At 45.9% G+C, this 15,253-nt stretch overlaps 5 protein-coding genes across 5 annotated transcripts; 1 reads left to right on the top strand and 4 right to left on the bottom strand. All coding sequences in view use genetic code 12, as the record gives it.

Moving 5' to 3' along the window:
- Positions 1-158: 158 nt before the first annotated feature.
- On the bottom strand, positions 159-1,406 carry HAT1 (histone acetyltransferase catalytic subunit HAT1; the record flags this gene model as incomplete). Its single annotated transcript, XM_029034033.2, has 1 exon — positions 159-1,406. One exon carries the CDS (start codon positions 1,404-1,406, stop codon positions 159-161), a length of 1,248 nt encoding a protein of 415 aa, XP_028891596.2.
- Positions 1,407-2,039: 633 nt separating this feature from the next.
- Positions 2,040-7,529, bottom strand: DUR1,2 (bifunctional urea carboxylase/allophanate hydrolase; the record flags this gene model as incomplete). The annotated part of the gene is made up of 1 exon (XM_029034032.2): positions 2,040-7,529. One exon carries the CDS (start codon positions 7,527-7,529, stop codon positions 2,040-2,042), a length of 5,490 nt encoding a protein of 1,829 aa, XP_028891595.2.
- Positions 7,530-8,611: 1,082 nt separating this feature from the next.
- DUR3 (Dur3p) lies at positions 8,612-10,789 on the bottom strand (the record flags this gene model as incomplete). Its single annotated transcript, XM_029034031.2, has 1 exon — positions 8,612-10,789. One exon carries the CDS (start codon positions 10,787-10,789, stop codon positions 8,612-8,614), a length of 2,178 nt encoding a protein of 725 aa, XP_028891594.2.
- Positions 10,790-11,257: 468 nt separating this feature from the next.
- Positions 11,258-13,183, bottom strand: VPS36 (ESCRT-II subunit protein VPS36; the record flags this gene model as incomplete). The annotated part of the gene is made up of 1 exon (XM_029034030.2): positions 11,258-13,183. The coding sequence occupies one exon, from the start codon at positions 13,181-13,183 to the stop codon at positions 11,258-11,260; it is 1,926 nt and encodes a 641-aa protein (XP_028891593.2).
- Positions 13,184-14,205: 1,022 nt separating this feature from the next.
- HYM1 (Hym1p) lies at positions 14,206-15,210 on the top strand (the record flags this gene model as incomplete). Its single annotated transcript, XM_029034029.2, has 1 exon — positions 14,206-15,210. One exon carries the CDS (start codon positions 14,206-14,208, stop codon positions 15,208-15,210), a length of 1,005 nt encoding a protein of 334 aa, XP_028891592.1.
- Between the last annotated feature and the right edge of the window lie 43 nt (positions 15,211-15,253).

Here is a 15,253-nt window from a genome sequence, read left to right as displayed (position 1 = left end):
CCCTTGCATGTCATTCGCCCGAACTCGTGTATTCTGGGAAAAGGGTCATTCGCAAGTTAATCCAGGACAATGTCCTGCAGACAGATTGGCAATGGAACCTACTCGTTCGCCAGATCCGCGCGGCTTTTCTTTATAAGCCTAACACCTCATCCTGCAGACTATTCCTTCTTCTGTTTCTTTGCAGTTGACTCAAATCCCTCTGCATCACCACCACTGGTCCCGTTGTCAATTGATCGCTTGGCTCTCTTTTCAAGGGGCTCTAAAATTCGGTAATAGTCTGATGCAAGCGACTCGTATGCAGTCTGCAACTTGTCGAGTTTGGTAGGCTCATCAAGCCCGCTGAGAGCCTCTCGGTTTTTCTCGAAAAGTCTCCGTTTGATGAAAAGCCGTACAGCTTTCTTAGAAGGTTTAGCTGGACCATACTTCAATTGGTGCAAGAAGAACATCTCAAGCAAGCGCAGAAGCTGACGTTTTTCAAGCTTCTCCCGTCTCTTGAACGTTTCAATCCACTGAGGTGTTACGTCTTCGACCTTCAATGTAGACAAGTCCACTTTCTTTTCTTCGACCAAACGAGTGAAGTCCACACGATCGCGCAAATCGTCAAAACTCTCGTTTGGGTCCTCTACAACGATCTCTACTATGCGATCGTCCTGTAGCCATAATTTGTAGAGCCTTTCATAGAGCTCAGCTCCAAGAGATTGTCCCTGGAGATGAGGCAAGACGACGAACTGAGAGATCTTCTTGCGAATTTTCTCAACGCCAGAATCAAAATCAGCCAGTCCAGGGTACACCCAATAGTTGTACGCGGTTGCAAAGCCAACCACCTCAGGCAAGCTTGCGTCAGTGGTTCTATACATCACATAGAGATCCCACAAGGGATCCTTGAAGTCGATGTAAGTTCCGGCCTCAATGAACAAAAGCACCAAGATTTGGAGTCTTTTGTGCAACTCAATGCCTCTCTCAGAGGTTAAGTCGAGTTTATAGATCGCATAATGCTCCCCATTTTTCGTAAAATCCTCACACACTTTCGTGCCTGGAATTTGGTAATTTTTCTGCTCCTCCTCGATAGAATCCCTCCACTTTGCCTCGTCCTTATATACGGTCAGCAGAGGCAACAATTCGAGCAACTTGCTTTTTGGGTCAACCTCAATGTCTTCAAGTTTATTGTCGAACTTCAAGTTCAAAAAGGGCAAAAATGTCACTGAGTCAAAGCACAAGAATATTCTGAGCCCTTTGAACCCGAAGATCGTCTCGGCCTCGCCAAAGATGGGGTACGTGAAGAGAGGACTGAAATTATGAGCTTTGCCTTGTGTATCAGTAACAAAAATTGATAAAGCCTCATTCAGTGACGCCGTCCACTGCTCAGGCTGGAGGGACGCCACGGCCATGCTCATTTGGTCCGACATATTGTGCTTGACTTCAAAGGGTGGTGGTGTTGAAGTTGAAGATGGTGTTTTCAAACACGCTATAAGCACTAAGACGCGCACGACTCTGTGGATGCAAACTGGAGGAAAAGTAGTAAGGTAGGGGAAGAGGCTAGTGGAATAAGACAAGTTCTTATGGAAAATCGAGTAACAGAAAGATTTTAGGCTTTTATGCTCTTATATTGAACGATTGATGATATGGTTGGTGCTGGTGTGAACCTTTTAGGTCCTTGTTGGTGAAATTCGACTGACGAAATTTAGGCCGCTTTTGATTCTGACTGGGATACCGAAACTGTCCAGATATTGTCTTTTATCTTGGGAATCTCGATACTATCACGTAGCTGCAAGGATATTTTGACATAAACCAAGTCACAGAACTCACACAAACTAGGCATTACTTCTTATCAATGTAACAGTTCTTTAAATATCTGTCATTCAATGACGCCTAGTCATTCTAAATTCCGAGCATTCGGGAAGTTTTGCACTTGTAACCAGTGCAAAAGAGAAAAAAGGAACTCACCAAGCTCACAACTGTATCTACGTCAGCAACACAACTTGACAAATATATTTTAACTATAGTACAACATGTTTCTTTACTTTTTTTTTAAAAATATTTCATTCAATCACAACAACAAGATCACCAGCATCAACCATAGCACCATTCGTATGCATGATCTTGGCCACTTTACCTGCTCGTGTTGCAACCACCATCATTTCTGTTTTCATCGCTTCCACGACAATGAGAGCCTGTCCCTTCTTCACTGCATCTCCAACAGCGACTAAGGATTTCCAAAAGCGGCCAGAGTATTCAGAATACACCATTTCTGCGTTCTCGCTGAACTTGTCCTCCTCGCTTATTTGAGGTCCACCTTTTCCAGCTTCGAGCTCGGCATTTGACACTTGAATCAACCGGCTGAATTCCTCCATTTTTTCTCCTCCTTGTGTTTTGTGGAACTCCTCAATTGATTGAGAATTCTCCTGAATCCATCTCATGTACTGCTCATGGTCGAATGTAGTATCCACAATCTCCACAGGGAACTTGCCTGCCTCCATTTCCTCGGTGAGACGGTTCACTTCTTCCTCTGAAACGGGGTAAAATTCAACTTGGTCGAATGGATTCAACAACCAAGGCCTGCTGGAGTGTGCACCCAATGTCAACTTGTCCCAGATTGGCACTGTTCGACCAACAAGCTGGTATCCTCCTGGAGAGTCCATGGTGTAGATACACATGTAAGAGCCACCAATTCCAACACACCCATTTGGAGTATGCGTTCTCGAGGGGTTATACTTGGTTCCGAGTAATCTGTGTCTTGGATCCAAGGGCACGGCACAAGGGGCGCCCAAGAAAACATCTCCAAGTCCCAATACCATGTACCTGGCAGTGTATAACATATCTCTGACAGACGACCTTTCGATACCGTTGATCGAGGCTATAAAGTCAACATTGTTGGGTAACCAGGGGGCTTCTGACCTGATTGTTTCTGAGTATCTCTTCACAGCGTCCAATGTTTTCTCGTCCTCGAATGCCATGGGTAACTTGATCACCCGAGAGGGAACTTTCCACTTGTTGGTAAACACAATTTCCTTCTCTATTGCAAGCAATGTTCTGACCAAGTCGTTCTGACTGATTTTCTCGTTGTACTCAATCAACACAGATCTCACACCCCGAGACATCTCCACAACTCCTCTGACGTCAAGCTCACCCACCATCTCAATCAACTTGTGGATTCTATATGACAAATTGAAGTCCATGTTGTTCTCGCCGTACTCCACCAAGATGTATCTATCTCCTGCCTGGCGGTAGACAATCTTGGGGCAAGAGTTGGTAGCTGGAATGGAGGCCAAGATTGGGTTTTCAGGGGAACTGAGCTGCTTACCCGCAAATGATGGGATGCATCCCAGCAATGTTTCCACAACATCGTCCTGGATCTTCTTCATGGTCTTAGCGGTGTCGTAGGAAAGAGGAACGAATCTGATCAGGTCGCCTGGCTTCACTTGTCCGATCTTCCACATCTCGGCTTCTGCAACTACGGCTTCACAAACAAAACCTCCAAGAGAAGGACCATCGCAAGTCAAAATGACTGGCTCGTCTCCTGTGAAGTTGATAGCACCAAGAGAATAAACGTAGTCGTGTGCATTCGAAGGATGCAAACCAGCTTCACCGCCGTCCTTTCTGGCCCATTTAGGTTTGGGGCCAATGAGACGAACACCGAATCTGTTGGAATTGTAATGAACCTTCCACTCGCTGGAAAAGAAGTCTTGCACGGCTTCCTTAGTGAAGAAATCTGGAGACCCGTGGGGACCGCAGGTTACGCCCACTTCCCATGCATTGTCCCTGTTAAAGTCGTAGGAAGGTATCAATTGCCTTGGAATTTCAGCAGGAGCGCTTATAGGCATAGGTAAAGAGCATGATGGCAATTCTGGCTGACCTAAGAACAAGACATCACCATAACGCAAAGTACGCCCATTGTACCCTCCCAAGTTACCCAAAGCAAAAGTAGAACGAGAGCCCAAGTACTCATTGACATCAATTCCGCCACGAATAGCCAAGTAGGCTCTGCAGCCAGTAGCCAATTTCCCAACTGTCAAGACATCTCCCTTTCTAAGCTCAAGAGGCTTCCACATCTCAACCGGCACTTCATTGACTGTGATGGCGGCGTCACCACCAGTTACAGCTATAATAGCGCTGTGATGAAACAAAATCTTTGGCCCAGTGAGAGTCATCTCCAACCCAGGAGAGGCTGAATCGTTTCCAACTGCACGGTTAGCCATACGAAATGCGTACTCGTCCATGCATCCAGAAGGAGGCACACCAATGTGCCAATAGCCCTTTCTGCCAGGGTAGTCCTGAACAGTGGTGTAAGCACCTGGAGCAAGAATTTCCATGGCTGTCGGACAGTAGTCGTACGAATCGAGCACTTTGGTGGCTACTTTGGCTGTTTCAAACATTTGGGAGTTGGCAATTGAACGCAAGTAGTCGATGTTGGTGATGCAACCACAGACGGATGTTTCATTAAGAGCCCAGCGCAACTTCTGTAAAGCCTCGTCTCTGTTCTCTCCATGAACAATTATTTTGGCTAAAGTGGGATCGTACTCGCCAGAAACAACAGTGCCTTTTTGTACCCAAGTATCCACACGTGCAAAGGATGGAAACTTGACCTCAGTCAACTGGCCGGGTGAAGGCACGAAACCCTTTACTGGGTTTTCGGCGTAGAGCCTAGCTTCCATAGACGCACCACTTATCTTAATTAGTTGAGAAAAGTCTGGAGGAGTATCGGCTGCAATCAACAACATCCACTCAACCAAATCTAAGCCGGTCACCATTTCAGTGATCGGATGCTCAACTTGCAAACGAGCATTGACCTCCAAAAAGTAAAACTCGTCTCTCTTCTCGTCGTAAATGTACTCAACAGTACCAGCACACTTGTAGTTCAAAAGAGAACCTAACGATTCGGCAGCTCTTCTCATTTTCTGTCTTGTAGCCTCCGGCAAATTGGGAGCTGGAGTTTCTTCGATGATCTTCTGGTTTCTGCGTTGCAAAGAACAATCTCTCTCGCCAATGGCAAGCGCCTTGCCGTAGCCGTCACCAACCATCTGGATCTCTACGTGTCTGGCGTTCTCAACAAATCTCTCTAGGAATACGCCAGCGTCACCGAAATACGATTGTCCTTGATGTTGCACTGTCTGGAACACTCTCTCGATATCTTCTTCAGTGTCCACTTTTTGCAATCCAATACCACCACCGCCTGCGGTAGATTTCACCATGACTGGATATTCAAGCTTTGCAGCAATCTCACGAGCTTGTTTGGGATCAGTGACCAACCCAGACCCGGGAACCAACGGAACGCCTGCCTTCTCTGCAATCTCCCTTGCTGAATGTTTAAGACCAAGCTTTCTGATAGCATCTGCAGAGGGACCCACAAAGACAATACCCTCCTTGACACACCTGTCTGCGAAGTCGGCATTTTCAGATAAGAACCCGTAACCAGGAATGATGGCTTCAGCGCCGGTTTCTTTGGCGGCAGCAAATATTTTGTCCATGTTGATGTAAGTCTCAGCTGCTGATGAACCGTGAAGTGGGATCGCCTGATCGGCCATCACAACGTGCTCAGCATACTTGTCAGGATCAGAGTACACGGCAATTGCCCTGATCTTCATTTTTTTTAAGGTCTTCATAATTCTCACCGCAATCTCTCCTCTGTTGGCGACGAGAACAGAATTGAAAGGTTTCTGTGATCTCTTAGCCTCGGCTTCCAATGCTTGGTGGTAGTTCTTCCATCCTCCATATTCTGTGATATCGGTCGTACCTGGCGCCAAGTAGCCAGCTTCTTCACAGATGAAGGACTTGATCCATTCACCAGAAGCGAGCTCTACCGAGCCAATTCCCAAAGGCTCAGGTACAAATGCGATAAATTGACCAAAGTTTTCTGCGGGAACTTCGTAAACCTCAAGGGCAATTTTCTTACCATTCTTAGACACTCTTCGCAAACCAGGTTTGGCCACAGGGCCTGTCTTTGGCAAAGCATATAACCTGTAGCACTCGAAAGTGGTTGTCAGCTCAACGAATGCAGCGCTGACTTTTTGCAATTGCCAGTGTAGCTGGAAACCTTTCAAGTGGGCACCGACTACTGCCAATTTGACCGTGTTTTTCAAAACCTTGTTGGGCAACTCTTTACGATGATGAAGCAAGTCGTTAACCGTAGCGGTCTTCTCTTGCTTTGATTTTAGGCATCCGTAGAATCTGGGTATCTCAGAGGAATAGACTTTCATGTACCGAGCGGCAAAGTCCAAAAGAGCATAGTCATTGAATTTTTGGGAAAGAAATGTCACCCCAAATGGGACTCCATCACTGGTTCTGAAGCCAGCTGGCACGGAAAGAGCACTCAAGTCGGCTAGGTTGACAAAGTTGGTATATGTCCCCTGACAGGAGTTGATTTTGATAGGTTCAGCCTGAACATCAGCGATCTTGGGCGTCAAAGGAGCTGTTGGAACGACGATAACGTCAATTTCCTCGAGCATTGGGGCAATTTTTTGAATAACAGCTTGTCTCTTGTACTCGTACTCGAACGCAGTGCTGGCAGACAAGTGTTCGCCCCCCTTGACGATAGAGAGAACCGTTGGATCCAAATCTTCAGCTGGAGGTTTTGTGGCAAGGAAGTCTTTAGTTGCCCAGTATCTCTCAGCGACCCAGGCACCCTCATACAAGTATTTGGCCAAGTCAAGCAAGGGTTGAATATCCACTGGGTGCAACGTAGAGCCAGCTTTCTCGATAGTCGAGACTGCTTTTTCATATAGTTTAGGGTTCTCTGTTTCGCCACACCACTCTAGTCTCGTAGGCACACCTACCTTGGGAGCAGCGCCGAACGACACCTTTGGGTTCTGTGGCATCTTTCTCGAGTAAGCGTCTTTTTGGCTATCTTCTTGAGCAAGGATGTTGAACGCTAGCTGTGCATCCTGCAAATTCATGGCAAACACAGACACACAGTCTAATGATTTGCAAGCAGGCACAACGCCGTGAGCAGAAAACACTCCTTTTGTAGGTTTCAACCCTATCAAGTTGTTCAATGCAGCAGGCACTCTACCTGAACCAGCGGTATCTGTGCCCAAAGCTATGGGGACGATTCCACGAGCGACTACCGAAGCCGAGCCAGCTGAGGAGCCTCCAGAAACGTACTCCTCATTAAACGTATTGGGAGTAGCACCGTATGGAGACCTAGTGCCCACCAAGCCCGTAGCAAACTGGTCCAAGTTCGTCTTTCCGATGATGATGGCGCCCGCATTACGCAAAAGCAGCACTGTTGTGGCATCCTCTTCAGGAACATAAGAAAACGAAGGGCAAGCTGCTGTTGTAGGCAAAAGACGGGTATCGATGTTATCTTTAACGGCCACGGGCACGCCGTAGAGCGGGAGCAAGTGTTTTTTCGAATGGGACTGCAAGAAGCTCCATTGGTGGTCCAAGTCGTCCTTGGTAACTAGAGAGATCCAAGCTGGGTCTTCAGGTGCTGTTTTCTGAGAAGCCAATAGTTCATGGAGTGCTCTGAGGGACTCATCTGGGGTGGCTGCAAAATGGAACGCTTTCCACTCGTCGACCGTCCACGTTCTCATTCTGGGCTTTTGTGAAGTTACGATTAAATGTGAATTTGTGAAAACCAGTGGAACTACATGGAGCTCTTCTATATATACATCTGTGAGCGGAATGGCTCACAAGATGGTGCTCTCATTTGACTCGATGAGACGCAGCGATAATGGCTAGTGTCGATGCTGGGTGCAGTCTATCAGTGAGGCGAAAAAATAAAAAAACGCCCTGGGCAGAAAAAAAACGTAGACGTGAGAGCCTGATGGCTCGCTAAAAAAGTTTCGGCGCGATCCGGGTGCCATAGAGTCTGAGGCTCTCGAGGAAAACAGAAGCTGGCCATCAGGGGGATGTATTTTCATGATAATGGACTTATCAGATTATTTTTAATAATTCGAAACTCTCGACTTGCAGACTCCTATATTTTTTCTTTTTCATTCTTTTATTCTTTTTTTCTTTTTTTTTTTGTCTCTATAGTCTATGGGCTTTCCATTGGTCTCAGCTGTGTGGTTGGCTGATGATACTGTCCGGATAAGACAGGTGCGGATCCATGTAGCAAGAGGCTCCGAGATTAATGGTAGGTTTTTTTCTACACCTGTCTTATCCGGATTTGACGTTGATAAGCTCGCAGGGAACTTGCCGCACGTGACACTGACACTTTTGCCGTTCCCATGGCTGTCTCTAATTCCGTCCCTGGCCTCCTAAATCAGGGCCAGGTTGCTTTGTGATCAGAAGTGCCTGATTCGCTCGATTTCTTTTGGTGTTGACCTAGTGCATTCTGCAAAGGTAGTCTGGGAACGTGCATGAAACGCTACAAATGGCTGCAAAATACGAATGCTAGTCCCCAACTTGAGAGTGAGTGCAATCAATATTAAATTTTCATGATGACAGCTATACAGCTTGTGAGCTCATTTAATGCCTTTCACAACTTTAGATACGTCTCATGATCTCTACAACGTATATCAACTCGTTCTTCATATCGCACTTCTCTCGTTGCACCTGATATTGATCTTTAACATTGGCTGAAGAGCCAGCTACCCTTTAAAACTCCTTCTAAACTAGCACTTCATGTTCAATGACTTCTTATTTATTCCAATTACTATATGCATGATGTTTATTTCTTCTCTTCGAGTTCCTCGTCGATGTGGTGGGGCGTGATGTACCCACCGTCGTTTCTAACACCATCAAGAGAGGTGATCCGTGTCAATTCCGCGGACACTTGGCTTCTGACAGCGTGCATTTGCTCAGGATTCTCGTTTTGCCACTGTCTCAACTTCCACGTTCTGCCCGTCAAGTCCCAGTAGATTCCTCTGAATGTGTTGAAGATACCCTGGCGGCCTTCCCAGATGGGCCCGATGATCACCACAAACGCCGTGATCCAAATCCAGATGAAGAGCACAACGATCCACCCGGTAAAAAACTTCTTGCTGAAGATGTACCCTGATCCGTACATTGGGATGGGCCATAAGAGAATCAATGAAATTGCCAAAAACACACAGATGCACGCAGCTTTGATGAACGCCTTGTGGAGTCTCTTGGACTGGTCGGCGTACTCATCGGCTTTCATGAGAGCTATCTCGTGAGCATCTATTGCAATTTGTGATTTCACTGGGTGCACATCGTCAGACATGCTTTCAACATCAGCTTTGCGTCCACCTTCAGCTTCGGCAAGTTCCTCGTCCTCATCAACTCTGGAGATGATCTTCAAAAGGTTCCAGTCGTAATTTTGTGGCTTGAAGGCAAATGTAAGTACTGGGACTATTATCAAAGGTGATAACAAGGCAACAACATTGCCTGTCAACATGGCATCATCTTCGAAAGTGGTGTTTCTGTCAATATGGCCAAATTTCGTCTTCGTGCACACCAACCAGGACATAATTGCCAAAGCAGTAGCTATTGGTGGAGTAAATGTAGCGGCAGCCCAATTTTGGCGCTTGGAAAAGAGCGTCATTGTCGAGGGGAGCACTGCACCACCAATGATGATACCCATGAGTTCGTACAAATAACCCATGGAGATCCCAGCGTAGTACAAGCCGATTGAAAATCCTGCCATTACATAAGCAAACACGATAACGGATGCGTGTGAGACGAGCATCAATTGCTTACCAGATGCCTTCGGGTTCATGTATCCACGGTAGAAGTCATAAGTAAAGATGGTAGATACAGCAATGAGTTCTGAAGACATGGCAGAAGTGACAGCCATAAACGTCAACAAAAGAGCCATCACTGCACCAGATTTGCCCAAAAGTGCCGTGGCTGCATTTGGCAAAACCAAACCAGCCGTGACCTCATCAGGAGTCATTTTGTTTGGATATGTTGGCCAGAAAGGGGTGCTCTCTAAGGAAAGAGCAGTGAGACCTAAAGTGGTAGCTGTGAACATTGGAATGGCAAACCACACTAGACCTCCCATCACATAACCGGGCATAGTCGCAGCGGGGTCTGAAGCGAATGCCTTGTTGAAATAGCCATTATCCAAGAAGACGGTACCAAAGTTACCCACGATGTTGATAACGAAAAAGATACCACCAGAACGCGATTTAATAGTCAAGTACGATCCTCCAGCGTTACCCTCTCTTGGTTGGGTGATGGCAAGCTCGGTAATTTTTTCCCAAATGATACCTGGAGAGCCTAGCTTGTCGGAAACTGCGAATGCGTTGAATGCAAAGACTAATATGATGATGATCATAGCGACAGTGTGCGCGTAGTCAGTGAGAATGGTAGCCTTGATACCACCAAACAAAGTATAAATGACCACACCCAATGGTAATAGCAAACAGCCAGCAACAACGTTCATACCAGTCATATCATTGACCACTGCTGATCCACCTGTGAGCAACATGGCGGTGACAAGGACATTGGTAGCGAACCCCCAAAAAGAGAGTACTCCGTGAGTCCATTTGCCATAACGAGCCTGAACAATTTCCAAGTATGTGTGTGCACAAGGAGCCCGCTCCTTGCCCTTGATAGCAAGACATGAGAACAAAATGATTTGTACTGTGGCGCCACAGGCATAAAACATCGCACCCGAAACACCGTTGTTGTAGACTTGAGTGGTTGACGTCAATAGCGTCGCCGCCCATGTCCACGACGAAACCACCGCAGCAGAGAGAAGGAATGGCTTGACGGATCTTCCGGCAGTCGCAAACTCCTCAGCTGTCATGATCTCCTTGTTATAACGCTTAAGACAGTAAGTGGTGAGCACCATACCTCCAGCAAAGAGAAAGCCCAAACCAACGACAACGGCATAACCTGCACCAGCAGGGAGAGGCACATATTGAGCAGCAGAAGACATTGGCAGAGAATTGAAGACCTAATCTTGCAAGAAAATCTGCACCTCTTTATACTTTTTTTGCAACCATTTGCTATCAAAATCCGGCACAGTACGCTATTGATAACGGTATGATATGCATGAACATCTCGATTTGGGGCGTCCCTTCAGAGTGCACAATGTCAGTCGCTTAGACGCATATTTTAATCTCCTTTGCACCCATCAGCCAATATGGTCTGCTTAAGCTTTGACGCAACAAGTTTAGACGCATAACTTAGCAGTACCATCCAATAAGATGTACGTCCTGCACACAAGTGCGTCTTGGGTCCCTTATCCAGGCATGAAAGAGATAAGGAATACCATTCTGTGTGATTTTAAAATTTAAACTTTTACGGCCCGAAAACCGCCCCCAGATTTGCCGTATTTTCTTTGCATCAAAACGCACTTTGTTTGAAGTACCTTTTGGTCTCCTAACTGAGCAAGACCAGCGTCTTAAGAGAATTTCAAGTCGGCTAAATCGCCAATGAGGTCCTTATCAGCGGGGATGTTTTTTGGAGATTCGAGTTGTTCGGAAGCGATATCCCCAAAATCGTAGTTATCTCTCAAATTCACAAGCATTTGACCTGCTTCCATATCGTATTGGGTTTTGAGGTTAGACGATATCTGTTTTTGCTCATTCAAGCAGTCTTGCTCAGCTTGCCTCTTCAACTCTTCCTCGGGTCTAAGTAAATTGCACAATTTCTCATCGAACTTGTTGACAAAATAAAAAGTCCCCAGAATATGTTTATCATAAACCACTAATTCTTCTTCGATGCAGCGGTCCACTTCTTCTAAGCACACGGCTGGCGCCCAGCCAAAGTGCTCCGCAATTTCTGTTATCGTGCATCCATGATACACCTGATGATGCTCCTTTAGGTAATCATCTTCAAAGCCTTCAATTTCCAGCCTATATTTTTCGTAGTGGAATAAGTTGTCCTGTGCAAGAAGAAATTCCAAAATCGTCCAATGGAGATCTTTCTGCAGCTGAATCAGCCTCTGAGTGAGAACAACGAGACCCAGTCTCGCGTAAGTTTTCAGTTTTATCGGAAGATCGAGGGTCTCGAACATTCCTATGCACTTGTTAAAATCGGACGTACTGATGAGGTCAGTACCAAATCCGTGTGTGTATAATCTATAGCGGTTGTACGATGCAAAAGTGTCATGAACTGTGATCATCGATGTGGTCTTGGTTAGCTCAGTGTTAAGAAGATACTCACAAAGGTGTCGAGCAAGCTCTTCAATATACAAGGAGGACGATTTGTTAAGCGGCAAAGGTGATATCTGCCCAATTTTAGGTACCTTATTCTGTTTCTTGACCAAGGAGCCAAAGCTGGAGCCAATTTTGATTAGATCTTGGGCCTTGTACATGAGTTGTTCCAAATCTTCGAGAGACAGAGAAAGGACAATTTCGTTTCTTTTCCTCTGTTGCTCCCCTAGCTGCTGCAAGCTGTGGATGCCTCCGCCTTTTATTCTGTTTTCCTCCTTGGGTTGTTGCACTACTTTGGTTGCTTCATCGTTGACTCCCCCACGTTGCTCCAAGCTTTCCCATTTAAGCTGGTCTATGACTTTAGCGGCTTGTTCAAAGAAGCCTGTCTCGCCGCCTTTTCTGAAGCTGATTTTGATGTATGGCTTCCGATTGGTGTATTCTTCGGGCTCCTCTAATGTGAGCCCTAAAGGATTTTGGTAAAGTGGAGAGCCTGGGCCATTGAGAAGAGCTAGCTTTTGAGCAGTTGCAGAGGTCCGTGGTTTAAGCTCTGTACCACACATTTCACAGTTTCTCATCGACGGGTGATTAATGAACGTACAACGAGGGCACTCATTCTGTTGTGATTTCGTGAGGGGTTTTGTTTGATCTTCCTTATTCATAGAGTCCTCAATAACTTTCTTTAGAAGCTCTCTTGAGGGCTTTATCCCACAAGATACACATTTCGTTAGGTCGCCACTTTCGGTGTCAAAATTGCTTGCAATATGATTATTGTACGAGCAAATCAAGCATGTCCACACCACATTCGTGACCTCACGAAGCAGCGCAGAGGACGAGTTTGAGCTCGAACCTAGCTCCGACCCATTTAGCGTTGTAGATTGCTCACTTTTCAAGTAGATCTTGACTTTCGCCGAAGATCTCAAGAACCGCTCCACCAACTCAGCTCGCAGGGCATCCCGCAAGTACATGCCTATGGCTTTTCTCTCCCCCAGATCCACGTATAAGATCCTCATATTGGTCAAATAGACTCTTCCGTTCTGGTACCCGCTGATCTTCAGCTTCCCCTGGTATATGCCCACACCTTCCTTAACATACAAGCTGTGCTCGTTTTCTAGAAACACCGGTCGACTAGACTTGTTGATGGGCACTGAGTGCCATACATTGAGTCTAGACATGGGAGGGGTGCTTCTGAAGGGTCCAGTTCCACTGGTAGGTGATCTTGATGAAGATAGTGTATGCGCGCTGATAGTTGCATAGTGAAGGGTAGTGTGATGAATAGTTGGAGGTGGTAGATGTTAATTTTCTCATGGTGATTCTGATATACTCTTGATGAAAAAAGGTGATTTTTACTGTTCTTGCTGAATTTAATAAATCGGTTTTTCAGGGCTGCAATGGCGTTGTCGATGACAATGGCTGCGAAAAGCCTGAGCAGGCCGGCAAAGGGACGTGAAAGATCATAACTTTTGCTATCTGAATCTGCTGTGTTTCCTCGTGTACATATTGAGATTGTTTGTTAGAGCACGAGTACTTTACAGTTGGGATCCCAAACGTCCTCCGGCGTTGTATTCAGAGTGTCCAATTAGAAACAGATTTTGGCCTCACTCCAACTGAATAGGGTCTTTATGTGAAAGTACAGGTCGAGTGAAACTACAACGGCAACAGTGAGAAGATAACGGTTTTTGACGGTGTTGGCAAAGGCTTCGGTAAAAGCACAAATCTGGAATGTACATCTAGTAAACTTTATCTGTGGGGGTGGGGCACATGATTGTTGTTAAAGATATCAAGCGTGATTCAGTAGTTGGATTGTTGATGGGAAACATTGAGAGAACAAAGAGAATCACAGGACCTGCGGCTTTCATCTTTGCCTTACCTTTTCGCTTCATGAGATATCAGCCGTACTAAAAGCAGCACTATTAACAGAATGGGACTATTTCGCAGCGTAGCCGTTCAGCAAGTCCACCGTTAACCACAATCATAGCCAATGATCGTATGAGATTAAAAATTCCCAGATAGAAATTTCGTTTCGTTGTTTCGACATTAGAAATCCCCTCCTTTCGTAATTTTTTCGTCATCTTGTTCCCATTCCTCATTTCTGTCCTCCCCATACTTTCCTGTTATCCTGCCTTCGCGATTATCTACTCTCATCTCCACAAACCACAAACTACCCCTTCCATTCTACCCCTTCCATTCTATCTGGATGGCCTTCCTTCTCAAACGAAATCCAAAGACACCGGCAGATCTTGTGCGGGCGCTCAATGAGCTTATTTGTAAATGGGATTTCTCTGCCGATCTGAAGAAGTACCAGGACGACTCCCTGCGCTACTTGAAACAGATCAAGGTGATTCTTCATGGAGACGAGGAACTGGACCCGCAGCCTGATCAGATCTCAGCGTTGGCTCAGGAAGTTCATGCTACGAATTTGCTTTCTCATTTAGTCAATAACTTGCGCAAACTCGACTTTGATCTGCGCAAGGATGTGTTCATATTATTTCTGGCGCTCTTGCGACGGCAGATCGCCAACGACAGCCCGACAGTCGGGTACTTGCTTCACCATAACGACATTTTGGTGAAACTCATGAAGGGCCCAGAGTTTCCTGACGTTGCGCTAGTGTGTGGGCAGATCTTGCGAGATTGTGTAAAGTTTGAGCCAATTAACCGCTTTGTGCTTTACCACACACTGTTCTGGCGCTTTTTCAAGTACGTCCAACTGCCTCTCTTTGAGGTGGCCACAGACGTGTTCATCACGCTCAATTCTTTGCTCACAGTCCACAAGAAGCTTGTAGGAGAGTTCCTTAGTGCCAATTCTGTTATGTTTATCGAGCACATGAACGAGCTCATAAGATCTGACAATTATGTGGTGAAGAGACAAAGCGTTAAGTTGCTACGGGAGTTGGTACAGCTGAAGCTGAACATGCAGTTTTTGATGACTTATTTTGACGACGCCAAGTCTCTCAAAATCGTCATGATGCTCCTAAGCGATAACCTGAAGAACGTTCAGATGGAAGGGTTCCACATATTCAAATTCTTCGTGGCCAAGCCAAAGAAATCGCCGAAGATCATCGATATTCTTGCTAAAAATAAAGACAACTTTCAGCATTTCTTCAAAAATTTCGACTGCAGCGCATCGTCGCCCTCTCTGATCGAAGAGAGAGACTACATCCTACAAGAGATCCAAAAATTAGAGATAGAACGTCCGCATTAGAGCCCATGTCTTGGTTTATATAAAGACGTGACTAGATACATAG

The sequence above is a fragment of the Candidozyma auris genome, chromosome 6 (assembly GCF_003013715.1).
Source record: "Candidozyma auris chromosome 6, complete sequence".
NCBI lineage: Eukaryota > Fungi > Ascomycota > Pichiomycetes > Serinales > Metschnikowiaceae > Candidozyma > Candidozyma auris.
Note: the sequence above shows the minus strand (reverse complement) of the source record. Positions and strands in the feature narration are given on the sequence as shown.